This window comes from Pelophylax lessonae (assembly GCF_965119305.1).
Source record: "Pelophylax lessonae genome assembly, chromosome: 5".
In the NCBI taxonomy this organism is placed as follows: Eukaryota; Metazoa; Chordata; class Amphibia; order Anura; family Ranidae; genus Pelophylax; species Pelophylax lessonae.
This window is the reverse complement of record NC_138772.1, coordinates 331444030-331464538: the sequence shown is the minus strand read 5'-3', so window position 1 is coordinate 331464538 and position 20509 is coordinate 331444030. Positions and strand designations below refer to the sequence as shown.

The 20509-nt window shown below is 37.5% G+C and overlaps 1 protein-coding gene across 1 annotated transcript in view; it reads left to right on the top strand.

Annotated features, from left to right (window-relative positions):
* Positions 1-20509, top strand: part of LOC309556798 (uncharacterized protein) — a gene marked incomplete at both ends in the record, with an annotated part of 256883 nt that overhangs the window by 144919 nt on the left and 91455 nt on the right. The window contains 2 exons of the mRNA XM_082259313.1: positions 314-566; positions 12941-13104. Coding sequence (XP_082115439.1) covers positions 314-566; positions 12941-13104 — 417 coding nt within the window. The remainder of the gene's footprint in view (positions 1-313; positions 567-12940; positions 13105-20509) is intronic.

Genomic DNA, 20509 nt, shown 5'->3' with positions numbered 1-20509 from the left:
TGCTCCACAAAAAGCAAATATTGTATTAAATGTCTAATTTGTGAACTTGGAAAACCTATTATTATTGTTTTGACTATACAAATATATTAGGATTTGTCCACTGATTTTTTTTTTTTATTGAATGGAATTATTTCAAAGTAAATAGCATTATTTATTAAAACACAAATAAATGCATTACATTAGAACCTTGTTGAAAGCATTATATAATAACTGAATACTTATTGAGTAATGTATGTTAGTTCAGTCTTTTTGCAATCCATTTCTATAGACTAGCACCCTAAACACATTTTTTTTTTTTTTTTTTTTTTTACAGGTTTGCATTTTATCCGCACACCGTTGAGCTAACCTATCAACATTTTTTAATGCATACTTGGGAAGAAGTGTTTATGGTTGTGGTGGGACCAATGTCCTTAAATATATCAATGCTTGTAATGATTCTACTAAGATGGAGCTGTCAAGTATTGTTTCGCTCATTCCCCACTATCTTGTCAAAGTTTATCATTGCTTTGGGTCTCTGGACTGTACTAGATCCTTTAGCTGTATTTATAGTTGATGCATTTTTAGGGGTAAGTCACAAAACTCTGTTAAAGGGCTTTAAAAATGGGAAAAAGCTAAACAGTTTTCCATTGACCTAAGCATTGTTTTGTTATTTAAATGATTGATGTACTGTATAGTAATTAATAAAATACAGTAAATATGTGTTACCTACATATTTAGTACTTCTTATTGCCTAAATTACAGTGGTGGGAATCACTGGTTTAATTTCTACAAAACCCACATCTACTAACCAATAGGCATAAAATCATTCCTCAGCCTTGAACTTTCTCTGACATATCTCTCTAATATCACTCATTTTCACTTAGGAAGTCATCCACACATTCTTCAGCATCACTAAACAAGACCAATTGAATGTGACTACTACTTTTTGTACATACAAACATAGAAGAGTGAGTGCAGAAAAAAGAAATAGTGGTCCATCAAGTACGCTCCATTTTATTATTTTTTTTAATGTATACATGTTTTTGTTTTTGAGCATAGATCTATGTTTGTCCCAAGCATCTTTGAATCTACCTACTGTTGACTGGCTCTATTCTTCTGCTGGGAGTCTATTGCATGCATCAACTTCTATTTCAGTTAAAAATTACTTTATATGATTTGTTTTGAACTTTCCTCCTGCTAGTTTGAGGTCATGTCCCCATGTTCTTGATCTTGGCATCATATTTAAAATACTGTTCTCTTGAACCATCTTCACCCCCTTGATGTATTTAACCTCCCTGGCGGTATGATTCTTTTGGATTTTAGGTGCTGAAAGCGGTACCATTATTTTAGGTGCTGAAAGCATGTAATTCTTGTGAATGAGCAGCCCAAACCAACTGTATACATTTATTATACATATTATATATATATATATATATGTATGTATACATATATTATGTATACATATATTATATATATTATATATATATATATATATATATATATATATATATATATATATATATATACGTATATATATATATATATATATATATATATATATATATAATGTATACAGTTGGTTTGGGCTGCTCATTCACAAGAATTACGTGTATATATATATATATATAATATGTGTGTGTGTGTGTATATATATATATATATATATATATGTATATGTGTATATATATACGTATATATATATATATATATACTGTATATATATGTATATATATATATATATATATATATATATACATATATTTACATAAAAAGTACAGTAAAACTGCAGGAAAGGGCACTGGGGGGCAATGTAATGTGATTTTATTTTATTTTGAATGGTATCAGTGTGTTTGGTGCATTTTACATTCGAATTTGCCGCCGGTTCCACCCCCCGGCGGACGTCACGTCGCCGGAGACGGAAGCCGGGGCTCGCAGACGATCGGGAGAGAGCTCCGCCGCCGCACACCGCTCGCAGTCTTCGCTGGATCCCGGAGAAAAGGTAAGTAAAACCTCCTCCAGCATCCAGCGATCTTCTTAGCGCTACCCCGAGTGTGACTCGGGGTTACCGCTTTTGGCACTAAAATCTTACCCCGAGTCACACTCGGGAATACCGCTAGGAAGGTTAAAGGGTTAATTCATGTCCCCCCTGTCTCTTCTTTCCTCAAGACTATACATATTACACTTATGAAGTCTCTCCTGATATGTTTTATCCCTCAAACATTTCACCACTTTTGTTGCCCTTCTCTGGTCCCATTCTGCCTTACCTTTTTGTAAGCGAGGTCTCCAGAACTGGGCGCAGTGTTATAAAGATCTAACTAAAGATCTATATTGGGGAAATCAAGACCATCTTTCCCCTGCTGGTTATCCCTCGAGTGAAACATCCTAAAATTATATTATTTTTTCACACTACTTGTTTGCAGTCAACTGAAAAAAGTACTTCCAAATCTTTTTCCTCTGAAGCACTGGCCAACACTGTACTCTTAATATTGTACTCTGTAAAGGAATTATGTTTCCCTATACCTTGAAGTCCTCTTAAACTCTCTGAAGATACCATCAGAGCATATATAAAAAAAGAGGCAGCTGAGGAACTGGGTCTAAGGCTACTGGTGCCTCCGCTAGCACTCAATATAAAAATTCAAAGGCATAAACAGCTGGCAACTTGGTATCATCCAATTGCAGAAGTATTTATTGTGTACAGGGCAAATACAAAATGAATACTCTTATGCGTTTCGGCTTTGAGGCCTTAGTCATAGCATTTTTTCTTTGGACAAATATGGTAATTTATACATCCCTCCTACCATAGGAAGTAAGATTCAGGTGAGCATATTTAAAATCAATTAACCCAAATTGAGGGAAAGAAAAGTTTAACATGGAAGAGTGAAAGGAAACCCAAATAATCCAGAAAACCCCAAAATGTTAATGTTTGTTCAGAGTAAAAATGCCATGTCTAAGGTCTCACAGCCAAAATGCATAAGTGTATTCATGTTGTATTTACCCTACAACCAACAAATACTTTGGCAAATGGATGATACTGTGATACAAGCTATTTATCCCTTTGAATACCATCAGAGCCCATTGCTTTATGAAACTTTACTTGAGCCAGTTCCTCTGCTACTTCTGTCTCTAGAACTCCTGAAAATGAATCATCAATACTAGAACCAATATGATCCCCCAACTTGTTATTGTTATTAGAATTTATTTCAGAGAAACAACTGTTTGAATAGTTTACTACATCCGGGTCTCCTTCAACATAAGGATTGTATCCTGCTTTAATTTTAATGATCCAATTGTATTTTTTCCTTTTATCACTGATGTACCTACAAAAAAAGTTTGTCTCCTTTTTTAATAGGTTTAGCCTTGTCCCCCTCTTTCTGTGCATTGACAGCACTGATAATGTGTTTTTGTCTAGTTTTTATAAATTCCTACAGCTACACGACCTTTTTCCTTGAATCACCAAAATTCAGATTTTTTTGCTCCCTACTATCCTACTTACTCTTCAGAGAACCATATTGTTTTTTCTTCTGTTTACCCTAATTTGCTGGAGATATAATCTAGGTGCCTCCTGGATGGAGGACTTTGTGCCTACTGTTTACATACCCCTGTCCTAAACTTTCTCTCATTTCCCCTTATCTGGATAAATAAAAATGTGTATACACATACACACCAACACACACACACTCACACACTAAACTAGTAAGATGAATTTGTTAACCACTTAAGCCCCGGAAGATTTTACCCCCTTCCTGACAAGGGGGTATTTTGCGAATCGGCACTGGGTGACTTTAACGGACAATTGCACGGTCGTGCGACGCTGTACCTAAATGAATTTGACGTCCTTTTTTTCCCACAAACAGAGATTTCTTTTGGTGGTATTTGATCACCTGTGCGATTTTTTGATCATGCGCTATAAACGAAAAAAAGCATAAATTTTGCAAAAATAACAATATTTTTCACATTTTTTTATATGAAATTCCCCCCAAAAAAATGTAAAAATCAAAATGTTTTAACATTTTCGGCCAATTTGTTTTATGCTACATGTTTGGTAAAAAAAAATCGCAAAAAGCGTATTTTGATTGGTTTGGGCAAAAGTTATTGCGTTTACTAACAAAGGGAAAGATTTTTGTCATTTTTGTTGTTTTTTTTTTTTAACGCGTAATGGCGGCGATCTGCGATTTTTTTTGCGGGACTGCGACATTGGGGCGGACAGATCGGACCCTTGACTGAGATTTTTGACACTTTTGGGGTTACCAGTGACATTTCTACAGTAATCAGTGCTATACATATGCACTGTTACTGTAAAATGACACTGGTAGTGAAGGGGTTAACTTTTTTTGAGAGGGAGGGGTGGTGTGTGTCCCTAGGGGCGTGATTCTAACTGTGATTGGCCGTGGCTTGAGCTGTAGGAACAGTGATCAACAGTCCTACATAGTAGAACCGTATGATCACTATTCCTACACAGGGGAGAATGACAGGTGGCTTGTTTACATCAGCCACCTGCCTTTCTCCCGCTGTCACGGACGATCGCGAGTGCCCGGCGGACATCGGGTCCGCTGGTCACACGCGCGGGGGGGTCCGTGACAGAGCGGGAGCGCGTCTCCGGCAGGGCGTGCTCGCTCCCCAGAGCCTCACAGGCTACTGACGTACCCATACGTCACTTTGCCTGTGAGGGGCTGACCGCCGCAGTATATGTACTTGCGGCAGTACGCAAGTGGTTAATAGCTGTTTTTTTTTTTATATTATTTACTGTATTAAAGACATGTATTCCTGTAATAATACTTGCTTGCCATTGCTTGGTAATTAAATGATATTCTTCTAAATATAATCCCTTCATTTAAAAGATTACTGTGATCTAAAGCCTAAATGGACTTATCTATGTGTATTGGCTCATCTATGTTAACAAAAGAACACACTGAGTCATTTTGATGAAATGTGCAAAGAGTATGTGGTTTGATAGGTGACGTAAAATTCCTTAGATAAAATCACCAGTCTTTCATAAATATTTAGCTTTATAAATTGCTGCTAAGCAACCTACACAATGTGAACTATACTAAAGATTTTCACCTTGGTCTCACAGTTCTATTTATTTAAGTCGACCAACAATATACATTATGAGGTTTAGTTATGAAAAATAAAACTCATAATAACATAGCAAGTGCATGTACATTTTTCTGTGTAAAAGAGGCACAACAAATAATTTTGGACAATATCCAGTGCTTTATTATTATAAATAACTGTTTTTTAAAGGATTACACCACATTGGTCTGATAGGTGGAGCTAAGCATTATAGGAAATGTCAGTGATACTTACCTTTATCTAGTAAAATCATTATTTACAGTTGAAAAGCACAAGATAGAGCCTAATAACATTTGTTTTTTTGTACTATCTGCACATAATGAATGTACATGTACTTTCACTGGGCAAAAAGCTATGTGAATCCTATATAAATCCATCCCCATGTGCAACAAACAATTTCCTTTTACTTTTTGCATAATGATTTAATAGGATTTTGCAGTTGGGAAAGCTGAAATGGAAAATGCCTAATTATTCCTGATTTCTTTTCCTTATATCACACTGATTAGTATTGTCACTCACAGCAGTAAAAATCTTTTTTCTTTTAATGTTGCAAAGTTTGCAAAGTTTTGTTGCACAGCTGTAAAATATTAGGTGCAGTTAGGTGGATATAAATGATGTTGTACATTTTTTGGTAGACTTGAGGAAGGATAAAGTTAAGAGTTTTGGGGCACATTCTTGGTGCTTGGGTACCTTTTTTCCTTCTGATCAATTTACTACGAGGTAAAGTTGGAGTTCTGTATAGATATAAAGATGAGCCCCCATATAATGTAAGCAAGACAGTTTTTGTGGGAATTTTGAATGTGAAAGACAGTAGTACATGTCCTATTGGTTCATGTGATGCCTTTAGGTTCGGTAAGTCATGGCTAGCAATTTGACATCATTTGCCAAAAAGGCTGGCATTTGTGAGGGTAGTCTTTGAAATATGGCTATTTTTGGTCAGTTGAGAGGACAATTCTTATGATGTTTGGAGAAAGTACCAAACATCCACATTTGATCATTTATGGTGGGGGTGTCTGACTGAGCTCACATCTACATAGGTACAGTGGGTATAGAAAATAATCACCCCCTTTAAAATAATCACATTTTGTTGCTTTGCAGCCTGAAACTAAGACAGACACATTTTTTTGTTTTATCCAGTATTTACTCAGTGCAACTTAGAACATCCAATTAAAAGATATAACACCAACATGTAAAAAGAAAAAAATTAAAAACAGAATCACTGGGAAAAGTATCACTCCCCTCCTAAAAATGACTCAATCAGGTGTAGCGAATCACCTTCTCAATAGCACACAAAGCCATTTGACTTTCAACTGTAATTAGCTGTGGTCATTTTGATTAGCTCAGCAGGAAAATAGCTGTCCTGGAGCATTTCAGTCCCCGGAAGTGCAGCTGAAGCACACAACCAACTATGAGTGGCAAGGCACTGTCAAAAAGATCTCCGGGATAAAACTGCCTAGCACCACAGTAAATTCTAATATTACGAAGTGGAAGGTATTTGGTACAACACAGACCCTTCCCACTTTGCTCCAAACTGGATGAAATAACCAGGAGAAAACTAGTTAGAGAGGCTACCAAGAGGCCTACAGCAACTCTGAAGCAGTTTTAGGAATTTATGACAAAGAGTGGTCATTGTGTGTATGTGACAACAATATCACAAATTCTCCACAAATGTGGCTAGTATGAGAGGGTTGCAAGAAAAAAGCCACTCCTCAAGAAATACCACGTCCAGTCACAATTGAGCTATGCCAAAATGCACCTTGAAGATTCTGAGGCCTTATGAAAAAGGTGTTAGGGTCAGATGAGATTAAAATGGAATTATTTGGTCTCCACATGAAACTATATATCTGGCGGAAATCCAAAACATCTCACCATCCAAATAACACCATGCCTACAGTAAAGCATGGAGGTGATAATTAAGGATGATCGAACTTTTGAAAAGTTCGGTTCGACCAGAACACCCGAATTTTCCAAAAGTTCGGTTTGGATTTCAGAACCCCATTGAAATCAATGGGACCCGAACTTTGGTAATCAAAAAACACCATTTTGAAGCCCTAAAACCCAATAAATGCCCCTAAAAAGTGCCTAGGGTTCTGGGTCATGCCCCATTAACTATTAATCACACAAAAAAAGTTCTTAAAAATTGTCATTTTTGATAAAAAAGCCAATTATTGGAAAAAAAAAGAGATTTTTTGATTTTTATATTACTGTAAATGATTTCATTAGCGCAAGCATTTATTTCTGCTACTATCACACCTATATATGTCTAGGGGTATATATTCAGACATATATGTCTATATATACCTCCTATACACATGTTCATATGTTTTGCCTGCCTCCAAAACCCCCCAAAAAATGCCAGCAAAAACACACCTGGGCATTTTTTTTTTGACGCTAGCGTTTTTTTGGCATTTTTTTGGGTTCTTTTGAGGCAGGCAAAACATCTGAACATGTGTATAGGGGGTATATATACACATATATGTCTGAATATATACCCCTAGACATATATAGGTGTGATAGTAGCAGAAATATATTACTGTAAATGATTTCATTAGCGCAAGCATTTATTTCTGCTACTATCACACCTATATATGTCTAGGGGTATATATTCAGACATATATGTCTATATATACCCCCTATACACATGTTCAGATGTCATGTCTGACATCAAACATGTCCTCAAAAAAGCACTGGCAGTGGCAGCCCCTGCAGCATAAAAAATGCTTGGCTGGTGAGAAGCCATATGGGTGTGCCGAAGCTATTCAGAAAAATGATCTTTTCTCTATAGCGGTCACCCTGCTATGGTAGAGTTTTGTCACCCTGCCATAGCAGTCACTGCCAGTTAACCCTACACTACACTACGGTCCCCTTACACTTAACACTTTCCCTACAGAAACTCAATTTTTGAAGCTAACTTAAGTGTAAAGGAGCACTCTAACTACACTAGATATCCATTTCCTCACACTAAAAATAGCTAAATGACACTTTTAAAGTAAAATTAACAGAACTGCTTCCACTCTCTTCCATGTCCAGTATAACAATGCTAGGAATATGGCGGGGGCGATCTTATATACTGGGGGGCGTATTCACTAATGATTGGTCTAGGAACCCCCTTGTCACTCCAATCACATTCCTAGCATTCTCCTGCCCCCTCAATTGGCTTTTGCTAATGGTTCTGGTCCAATCACGGGCTTTTAAAGCCCATTTCCTGAAGCATTGCATTTTGGGCGGTTCTGGTTGCCGAATTCCGAACTTTTTAGGCAAAAAGTTCTAAATTCGGCCGAATCTCGAACACCCAATGTTCGGGTCGAACCGATGGTGGACCCGAACCGTTCGATCATCCCTAGTGATAATATTCTGGGGGTGTTTCTCTGCAGCAGGTACTGGAGCACTTGTCAGAATAGAAGAAAAATAGATGGGGCAAAATACCATCAAACTCTTGAGGAAAATCTGTTGCCCTGAAACTTGACAATGGGAAAAATGTTTACCTTCCAACATGATAATGACTCAAAGTGCACAGCAAAACTAACCACACAGTGGTTGAAGGAGAAAAGGGTGAATGTCCTTGCATGGCTTAGTCAGACTCCAGACTTAAATCCAATTGAAAATATGTGGAATGACTTGAAGACTGCAGTCCACAAACGGTCACCATCAAATTTAACTGAACTTGAGTAGGGATGATCGAACGGTTCGGGTCCACCATCGGTTCGGCCCGAACATTGGGTGTTCGAGGTTCGGCCGAATTTAGAACTTTTTGCCCAAAAAGTTCGGAATTCGGCAACCAGAACCGCCCAAAATGCAATGCTTCAGGAAATGGGCTTTAAAAGCCCGTGATTGGACCAGAACCATTAGCAAAAGCCAATTGAGGGGGCAGGAGAATGCTAGGAATGTGATTGGAGTGACTAGGGGGTCCCTAGACCAATCATTAGTGAATACGCCCCCCAGTATATAAGATCGCCCCCGCCATATTCCCAGCATTGTTATACTGGACATGGAAGAGAGTGGAAGCAGTTCTGTTAATTTTACTTTAAAAGTGTCATTTAGCTATTTTTAGTGTGAGGAAAGGTATTTCTAGTGTAGTTAGAGTGCTCCTTTACACTTAAGTTAGCTTCAAAAATTTAGTTTCTGTAGGGAAAGTGTTAAGTGTCAGGGGACCGTAGTGTAGTGTAGGGTTAACTGACAGTGACTGCTATGGCAGGGTGACAAAACTCTTCCATAGCAGGGTGACCGCTATAGAGAAATGATCATTTCTCTGTGTTGCTTCGGGACAGGCATGTGGCTTCTCACCAGCAAGCATTTTTTAATGCTGCAGGGGCTGCCACTGCCAGTGCTTTTTTGAGGACATGTTTGATGTCAGACATGACATCTGAATATGTGTATAGGGGGAATATATAGACATATATGTCTGAATATGTACCCCTAGACATATATAGGTGTGATAGTAGCAGAAATAAATGCTTGCGCTAATGAAATCATTTACAGTAATATATTTCTGCTACTATCACACCTATATATGTCTAGGGGTATATATTCAGACATATATGCCTATATATACCCCCTATACACATGTTCAGATGTTTTGCCTGCCTCAAAAGAACCCCAAAAAATGCCAAAAAAACGCTAGCGTCAAAAAAAAAAGATGCCCAGGTGTGTTTTTGCTGGCATTTTTTGGGGGGTTTTGGAGGCAGGCAAAACATCAGAACTTGTGCACAGTACCACTATACACAAGTTCAGATGTTTTGCCTGCCTCAAAAGAACCCCAAAAAATGCCAAAAAAACGCTAGCGTCAAAAAAAAAAATGCCCAGGTGTGTTTTTGCTGGCATTTTTTGGGGGGTTTTGGAGGCAGGCAAAACATCAGAACTTGTGCACAGTACCACTATACACAAGTTCAGATGTTTTGCCTGCCTCAAAAGAACCCCAAAAAATGCCAAAAAAAACGCTAGCGTCAAAAAAAAAATGCCCAGGTGTGTTTTTGCTGGCATTTTTTGGGGGGTTTTGGAGGCAGGCAAAACATCAGAACTTGTGCACAGTACCACTATACACAAGTTCAGATGTTTTTCCTGACTGCAAAGAACCCAAAAAAATGCCTGCTATTAAACCGGCAAGGTGTTACAGCAGAGAAGCCATATTCCTGTGCTTAAAGTTTTCTAATACAAACAATCTTTTTTTTTTCTGGTTCTGGACATGCTACAGACCTGAAACTTCACATGTACACTTTTTAGACCCCCCAGATACTAAATCCAAAGTAAAAATCAAAAAATCTCTTTTTTTTTTTTTTTTAATTTTTCAATAATTGGCTTTTTTATCAAAAATGACAATTTTTAAGAACTTTTTTTGTGTGATTTTGTGTCTGGGGGGGTCTAAAAGGTGTACCTGTGAAGTTTCAGCTCTGTAGCATGTCCAGAACCAGAAAAAAAGATCATATAGGTGTTAAAGTTAAAGGAGGGTCCCGACCCACATCCCTGTTCTACTGAAAAATTATCTTTTTTTTTTTCATGGTTCTGGACATGCTACAGAGCTGAAACTTCACATGCACACCTTTTAGACCCCCCAGATACTAAATCCAAAGTAAAAATAAAAAAAAAATCTCTTTTTTTTTTTTTAATTTTTCAATAATTGGCTTTTTTATCAAAAATGACAATTTTTAAGAACTTTTTTTGTGTGATTAATAGTTAATGGGGCATGACCCAGAACCCTAGGCACTTTATTGGGTTTTAGGGCTTAAAAATGGTGTTTTTTGATTACAGAAGTTCTGGTCCCATTGATTTCGTGAAGTTCGGGTGTTCTGGTCGAACCGAACTTTTCAAAAGTTCGATCATCCCTAAACTTGAGCAGTTCTGCAAAGAAGAGTGGGCAAATATTGCAAATCTAGATGTGTAAAGTTAGTGCAGACATATCTCAACAGACTAAAGGCTGTAATTTAATCAAAAGGTGCTTCAACAAAATACTGATACAAGGGGATGATCCTTTTTCCAACTCAGTGATTCTATTTTTGAATTTTTTTGAATTTATTTCTGACATGTTAGCGTTATATCTTTCACTTGGATGCTATAAGTTGCAAATACAGCTTGATAAAACAAAAATGGTGTCTGTCTTAATTTCAGGTTGCAAAGAAACAAAATTTAATTATTTTAAGGGGTGGGTGATTATTTTCTATACCCACTGTATTTGAATCTAGGAAGGATTGCTCACCTGTTTAGAAATACAATGCACAATATAAGAATCCAACCTTCTTGGTGGATCAACAAAATATCTACAACAATAAGCACAGGGGACTGAAAACAGTCACGGGGCTTTATTTATCAACTCAATACAGTTGTATCTTTATTAGTTGGAATTTTGTTGTGTTTGTGTCCATTAATAATAATTAAGTATATATATATATATATATATATATATATATATATATATATATATATATACAGTATCTCACAAAAGTGAGTACACCCTCATGTTTTTGTAAATATTTTATTATATCTTTTTATGTGACAACACTGAAGAAATTAAACTTTGCTACAATGTAAAGTAGGTAAAGTAGTGAGTGTACAGCTTGTATAACAGTGTAAACTTGCTGTCTCCTTAAAATAACTCAACACACAGCCATTAATGTCTAAACCGATGGCAACAAAAGTGAGTACACCCCTAAGTAAAAATGTCCAAACTGGGCCCAATTAGCCATTTTCCCTCCCCGGTGTCATGTGACTCATTAGTGTTACAAGGTCTCAGGTGTGAATGGGGAGCAGGTGTGTTACTTTTTGTGGTATCGCTCTGACTCTGTCATACTGGTCACAGGAATTTCAACATGGCACCTCATGGCAAAGAACATGAACATGCTCTACATAAAGATGGCCTAGGCTATAAGAAGATTGCCAAGACCCTTAAACTCAGCTGCAGCACAATGGCAAAGACCATACAGCGGTTTAACAGAACAGGTTCCACTCAGAAAAGGCATCCATGGTCTACCAAAGGAGTTGAGTGCACGTGCTCAGTGTCATATCCAGAGGTTTTCTTTTGGAAATGAATGTATGAGTGCTGACAGCATTGCTGCAGAGGTTGAAGGGGTAGGGGGTTAGCCTATCAGTGCTCAGACCATACGTTGCACACTGCATCAAATTGATCTGCATGGCTGTCATCCCAGAAGAAAGCCTCTTCTAAAGATGATGCACAAGAAAGCCGCAAACAGTTTGCTGAAGACAAGCAGACTAAGGACTTGGATTACTGGAACCATGTCCTGTGGTCTGATGAGACCAAGATAAACGTATTTGGTTCAGATGGTGTCAAGCGTGTGTGGCGGCAACCAGGTGAGGAGTACAAAGACAAGTGTGTCTTGCCTACAAGCAAGACAAACATATTGGTGGGAGTGTCATGGTCTGGGGCTTCATGAGTGCTGCAGGCACTGGGGTGCTACAGCAAGGTCTCTAACATCCACCAGCTCCGTGATGTCATCATGGAGGAGTGGAAGAGGACTCCAGTGGCAATCTGTGAAGCTCTGGTGAACTCCATTCCCAAGAGGGTTAAGGCAGTGCTGGAAAATAATGGTGGCCATACAAAATTTTGAAACTTTGGGACCAACTTGGACATTTTCACTTAGGGGTGTACTCACTTTTGTTGCCAGAGGTTTAGACATTAATGGCTGTGTGTTGAGTTATTTTGAGGGGACAGCAAATTTACACTGTTATACAAGCTGTACATTCACTACTTTACAGTGTAGCAAAGTATCATTTCTTCAGTGTTGTCACATGAAAAGATATAATAAAATATTTATTATTTGTGCACGTTGTCCTTAGTATTTTATCGAACTGAATAATATGTATAGTGTATATAACTTTTTTTTTAGACATCCTGAGTAATATGTTGTTGCAATGCATTTATTTATTTTTCGTACTACAGAGACTTTCTTACAGTGCAGAGAAACCAATAGCAGATGCAGCAAAGCTCTATTGGCATTTCTTCCAAACAGAACAATATGGAATTCCAGGCATACTCATCACTTTGCTTATATACATTATGATTTTTATCATATCTTCCTCTGTACTCTACCTTTATTTTCTCAGGTAAGAAGTTATTTTAGATTTAGAATTTGTTATCAAACCACATAGCATAAAAGATCTTAAATTGCAGTTTTCAAGTCATATCAGATTATAACCCATCACAATATTATAGGGGTAGGGGGTCAGCTGTTGCAGCTGCAACCTAAGCCATGTTCCTTAGGGCCATCAAACCCATGCTGTCATTATTCATTACTTCATTAAATCAATTGGAAAAATGATGGTCGGATAGAGCATACCAGCTGGTATCAACATGGTGGGAATCTGCCATGCTCACAGACCTCTCATCATAGGGCTACAAGTCTATATGACTGAACTGTAAAAATGGTATCCCTTGCAAAGACGGAGCATACTCTATTTATTTAAATTGTAGTAATAGAATACAATGTTTATGTCCTACACTTTTTCAGTAATGTGCAAGAATCACTCTGGACTTAATACTAGCAGCGCATAGCTAAAAATAGCGTGAGGTAATGCTTAACACTTTTTTATTGTTAGCTGTGGAAAGAAGCTAATTTTCAGAAAACAGATTGTATTTCCTTTAGGATAGGTTAGGAAAGGGCTTTAGCCCTTGTTGGGTTTTTTGTTGCCATCTTTGTCTTGTTCTGGAGATTTCCATCACTTCCTCTTAAGTCATAGGAATTTTTTTCAACAGGGACACAGACAAAAGAAAAATCAAATTTATAGCCAAATTGGTAAGGGCCATTTCACACAGGTATTTTGATGCTGGTGACATCTAGCCAGCTTCAGGATCACAAGGAGACTACCTAACAGTCATTATGGAATTGTTCTATTGCTAGCTGGCCCAGTGAAACATCACTTCCTCTCTGCCCTTGTATTATTAAGGGAGATTCTGCAGCATTTCTAGCCAGTGAGGGTGCAATTCCACATAGGTAACTGGAAGGTTCTTCTGAATGACTCTGCCACTGGTGAAGTGTCATTAGCAGCACAGTTAATTCTGTGGCATCAGTTTAAGAGTTCGAACTTCTAACATAGTTTTTAATGGTGCCTGTTCCTATGTGTCCTGTCCATCCATATTTACAGTTTGTTGTATGAGCAACACAGGGCCAGGAAAAAAATTACTGGAGCAATACTTTAACCTCTTGGTGCCTGCGCCTTCCTGTACTTTAAGAGGTTTAACATGTTGGGAGGTAGGATGGGGTTTATGATCATGTAACCGCCCTGATTGGCTGTCACGGTGATCACAAGATCGGAAATCTCCCATTCACAAGCAGCGATCGGGAACTTTCCATTAGCCGCCGGTAACTGCGCCTTGAGAGCACAGGGCGCAGCTCTATTTGGCCCAATTCACACAAATATGCGACAACTTGGTGCCCAGACCCACCTGCAGAGAGGCCGCATATTTGCATGTGGCTGTCAAGACCCACCTGCAGAGAGGCCGCATATTTGCATGTGACTGGCCTCAAAGGGTTAACATATCAGGAGAAAATTATAGTGGTAATAATGCACTGAATAAAGTTATTTACACCTGAAATGTTTATTTTTGATTAAGCAAACTGTATTTTCACACACTGAATCAAATACACTGCCTGGCCAAAAAAATAATTATCCACCAAAAAAAAAGGTCACACACTCTAATATTTTGTTGGTTTTGATTACAGCATGCATTCGCCGTGGCATTGTTTCGATAAGCTTCTGCAATGTCACAAGATGTATTTACATTCAGTGTTGCATTCATTTTTCACCAAGATCTTGTATTGATGATGGGAGAGTCGGAATATTGTGCAAAGCCTTCTCCAGCACATCCCAAAGATTCTCAATGGGGTTAAGTTCTGGACTCTGTGGTGGCCAATCCATGTGTGAAAATGATGTCTCATGCTTCCTGAACCACTCTTTCACAATTTGAGCTTGATGAATCCCGGCATTGTCATCTTGGAATATGCCTGTGCCATCAGGGAAGAAAAAATCCATTGATGGAATAACATGGTCATTCAGTATATTCAGGAAGTCAACAGACCTCATTCTTTGGGCACATGCAGTAACTATCAAATAGGATAGTCACTGCTTGCTTAGTTTAGTTAGTTGCTTAGTTAATTCCAGGTGGCAACTTTTTTTTTTTTTTGGCCAGGCAGTGTATAATTTGAAATGGTCCATAATATATGTAATGTATGGACTTTTTATTGCCTCAGGCCTATAGTATCTAAATAGGAACCAGGGAGTTTAGATCGGTTGCTGAAGGTAACCAGGCTTTGGTATGTAGGCAAGTAATATACAATGTATCTGTCCCTTGTAGCAGCAGAAAAGTTGTTGTTTTTAGAATTTCTTCATTACAATAGTTTTCTAAGCTAAATGCCAATAAATATTTTGTCTACTATCCATTAACCACTTCAATACCAGGCACTCTTACCCCCTTCCTGCCCAGGCCAATTTTCAGCTTTCAGCACTGTCACACTTTGAATGACTATTGCATGCAACACTGTACCCATAAGAAATTTTTAACATTTTTATCACACAAATAGAGATTTCTTTTGGTGATATTTAATCACCACTGGGTTTTTGATTTTTTTCTAAATAAATAAAAAAAGACCAAAATGTGGGAAAAGGCATTTTTGTTTCTGTTATAACATCTTGCAAATAAATAACTTGTCTTCATAAATTTAAGTAAAAATGTATTCTGTTACATTTTCTTGGTGAAAATAACCCAAACCAGTGTTTATTATTTAGTCTGTAGGAAAGCTATAGAGCCCACAAACTATGGTATATATACATACTGTATATATATCTGAAAATTTACCAAACCTGATGTACTGACACCCTCTCTCATTTCTTAAGGCACAAAAATGCCAGGACAGTACTAAATTCCATTAATGACCCTTTTTGGAAATGATATCATCAAAGGTATTTAGTAAAAGGCATGGAGAGTCTTTTGAAGTTGTAATTTTTTGTCGCATTCTTTTCTTACATACTGTCATTTTTGCAGTACAGCATTCCCATATAACTGGTGTGATGGTGATCAGGAACACTGACTGGTGACAGTATTTGAAAAAAAAACAAAAAAACTATTTTAACATTTTTTCACATTTTTTATTTTTATTATATATATATATATATATATATACAGTAAAACCTTGGATTGCGAGCATAATTCGTTCCGGAAACATGCTTGTAATCCAAAGCACTCTTATATCAAAGCAATTTTTACCATAAGAACACAACCATTTATTCACAAGTCTTTCAGTTTATAGTCTATATACAAAGATTATAGCAATGTGATAGGTTGTGTCATCATAAAATGTCCATCCACAAATGGCGCCTCCACAAGGGGATTAGAAGCAAAATCCAGCAGGAGCTACAGAGTATAAAAGAGAAGAGAGGCGCCTCTAAGTGTAGCAGTATGGGGACATTTAATGAGGGTACAACATTTAGCAACTCACATGGTTGATGATTAAAGAGGCACGTCTAAGTATGCAGGCATCCGGGGTAAAGCTGTCCACATAGACCATCTTCTGAACCACTGGCTCACACCAATGTCAGTCTGCAATTGTGATTGGGAAGACTACCCTGTAGTAGAGTGATCTGAAAGCGAAACTTTGAATCGCTCGTGGAGCGCAGCGTGGAAGGGTGTGATGAAGATGGCAGTGCGGAGGATGGTCTATGTGGAAAGCTTTACCCTGGATGACTGCATACTTAGATGTGCCTGTTTTAATCATCAACCATGTGAGCTGCTAAATATTAAACCTTCATTAAATGTAACAATATTGCTACACTTAGAGGCGCCTCTCTTCTCTTTTATACCCAGTTGTGACATGACGCTACTTGTATATCAAGACATCGCTTGTATATCAAGTCAAAATTTATTTTAAAAATTTGCTTGTCTTGCAAAGCGCTCTCAAACCAAGTTACTCTCAAACCAAGGTTTTACTGTATATATATATATATATATATATATATATATATATATATATATATATATATATATATATATATATATATACTGTATATATATATATATATATATATATATATATATATATATATATATATATATATATATATATATTTAACACACTGTGACCAGAGCAATACAGTGTTACCATATTATCACTGTACTACTCTGGGAAAGTGATCAGTATTTTTTCCTTTTTTTTTTTTTACACATTGTGATTGCTTTTAGCAGTGGATTTTATTGGTATAAGCAACCATTTTTACTGAATGAAACTGATTCCTTCGGTGTCTTTTATTGTGATTAGCTGTGATTGGCCAACACTAATCATATGGTACAGATGGGCTGTGATTGGCCCTGTCTGTACCATGTGATCACTGTGACCAATCACAGCTAGCAATACAATTGTATTCAATGGATGGCATGAAAGGAAGCTATCCATTGTGTACAATTACCATGGGATTTGCTGTGATTGGTAAAAGTGATCACATGGTATTGGCAGAAGCCTGGTATAGCAATCAGTCATCGGCTGTGTCCGTTGGACACAGCCAGTGACAGATCACACCTCTGCAAATCCCTGCACCCATGCCAGAGGCGCTCTAGGGGGAACATCATATGATATCCACTCAGAAGGACGAAAGGCCTGCCTGGCCATCAATCTGCTATAGGCTGGGTGAGAAGCAGTAGGGGGTTGGCTACTACCCCATCCCTTCCACAGTGGCACTAGGTTTGTATATTTTAGGAGGAAAGAAACACAACAGAGGAAACCTCCCCATGGGATACACAGGCGTTCAACACACATTGACAGGAGTTTTAACTCTTCCCTACATATCAAAAACTAAAAAAAAGTGAAGCTTTAGGTATACATAAAAAATAAAAAAAACCTCAAGAATCCACTTAATAAGAATCCAATAACAAGATAATATAGGTGTCCGTTTTATTGTTTATTGTATGTTTTAGAATGTTTTAGAATGTCTATATTCCAAATGAATATCATGAATGCCTTTGAGAATGTCCTGTGTATATGTTTCTCAATTAGTTAGTAAAATTCATCCAATAAGATCATCATCTAAGACTAAATATAGAATGAAATTCTTATCAAATTTGCCTTTGATGTTAAAGAGCCTAGATTAATTTCTAAATTGCATTTTATAAATAAGTACATTTCATAACATTCTGAATAAAAATCCGAAAGCACTGCCACATGTCAGTAAATAGAAAAACTGAGGCAGCTTATTAGTATTATAATATGAAAAGCGCTCACATTTGCTGTGCCAAATATTTATCCTTTACTTTGAAACATACATTGGAAATCCTGTTTACTTTTGTGCTGTATGCTAAAAGGATAATAGGCAACCAAACTGAATAAAATTCAGGCCTAACACTTTGAAATTTACAGTAGATAGACTTAGCTCAGTAAAGATTTTATGTAGTAATTCACACACCCTGTACTTTGTGCCCAAACCTTATTGACGTTCACGGTATGCAAGCCAAATTTTGTAATTTGTTCAGACCTTTTTAGTAACCAATTTGCAAACTTTGGTAAAAAGGGCAGGAGTAGCTTAACACTGTCATGAGAATCATGAAGCTTTGTAAAATAAATAAATAAATACCTTTTGCTTGGGAGCAGGTCTTTTAATAAGACTTAGATGGAAACATTAAAAATACACAATTTCTGAAAAAAAAAAAAACATGCTTGAGGGTTTCCTATGTCAAGTGGCCTACCAGTAAAAGAGAGATCATTTGCATAGGTTGTCATGGCTTTTTGTCAGCAGCTCATCAGACCATATTTGGTAAATAACATCATCTGGGATGCCCTGTGGCTTGTTTATAATTGGAAACAAGTCAGTGTGGGTAAGAGGCCAGAATGAGTGAAAACAGGCTAACTAAATGGCCAGATTCGGCAAACCAGCAAAATCTAGGCATTTAGTTCACCCATACAGTAAACTGCTTGAGTCTGGGTCAAACTCATGGTCAACACAAACCTTAAGATCATCTATACTATTGTATTTAACAATAAATTTACACTAAAACATTTACTGACCATTTTAGACTACATTGTATTTAATTAGATGTAGAAAAATAAAATATTACCTTGGGTTAAACATATTATACTACTGCAATGTTAAATACCAACATTAGATAAAATTTTTTAGAGAAATAATAATAGGGAGGATCTACTGCATTTTAGTGCAATTCTGTGGGCCATTTACATTTTTTAAAATGAATAGTCAGCATATTGTGCTTGCTGTTATTTTTACTTTAGATAGAAATGCTTCTTCTGAGCGCTACTGGAACCTATTTAATTATTATGTTATGGTCAGGAGTGTGTAATTCTCATGCTCCTTATTCCAACATCCTGGTTTTGACTGTGCATGCTCCTTGTCTGTGTTTTCACCTGCAAGGTGATAGATGCGGTCAGTCTCCTGGTTGGAGGCCAGACCTGAATTAAGCCAGCCAAGCCTGCAGTCTCATGCTTGTAATAGCACTGGTTACATGTACTCAAGCTGCCTATTTGCCTGTCCTGCTCTGTTGTTTGGATTCCCTTGTTGACAACCTCAGATCAGATATCAGTCTGTTCTCTTAACTTTGCCTGCCTTTTGACTATGGATTGACCCTGACTATTCTGAACCTTGCCTGCCTTGTACCTGGACTGTCATTGAACCACTCTGCCTGTCTGCCAACTGCAAGTACCCATTTGCTTTGCTCAGTTGGTGCCTGCCCCAGCGTGGTGGTCAGGCACTATAGCATTGTGCATAAGTCCTGGGGGCTACCGAGTACAGGTAAGCCTGCTTGCCCTATGGGAAAAGGGGCTACTATAGATGAAGAACACATGCGCTAGCTATAGTGTCTTACCACCTGTGTTAGTGGTAGGCATGACAGTTACTTGGGGCTTTCATTTCCACTTTCCAGACTAGACAACCTGAAGCTAAGAATAGTCACCCCCCCATCTTTATGTCTAGTGAGAGTGTTTCAATGGCCAATAAAGTGTCTGATATTGGACAGGGGTCAGTAAGTTGATGGGAATTTGCACAGGCTTAGTAGAAACATAGCTTTTGGTAACAGTGGAACCTGGATCAGATTAAAGCACCTAGAGTGTTTTCCATAACAAAGCAAAAACATATACGTTCTTGTGCTAGCTCTTAGTTATAACATTTTCCTTTACACTTAGAGTGGTGGCTAAAGTAATTGTGATGTTCTCTTTAACCGTAGCTAGTAGTTTTGCCCATAATGTCATTTTTACATGACTGATCTGCAAGTAAATGCCTTCCCAAATGGAGTTTTAAAGCACTCCACAACTTTTGCTGAGACAGAACAAGACATGATGCCTGAACTTGTCAGGTCCACTGAGTCTGACATTTATGGTCCTTGAAAGTGACTATATTTACTGGATTACAAAGTACAAGCAGAGCTACAAAACTTAAACCATGTAGGATAAAGCAACACCCCCCCCCCCCAAAGTTCAACAGGTATTTTTATTTTTTGGCACTTATCAACCGGATATAA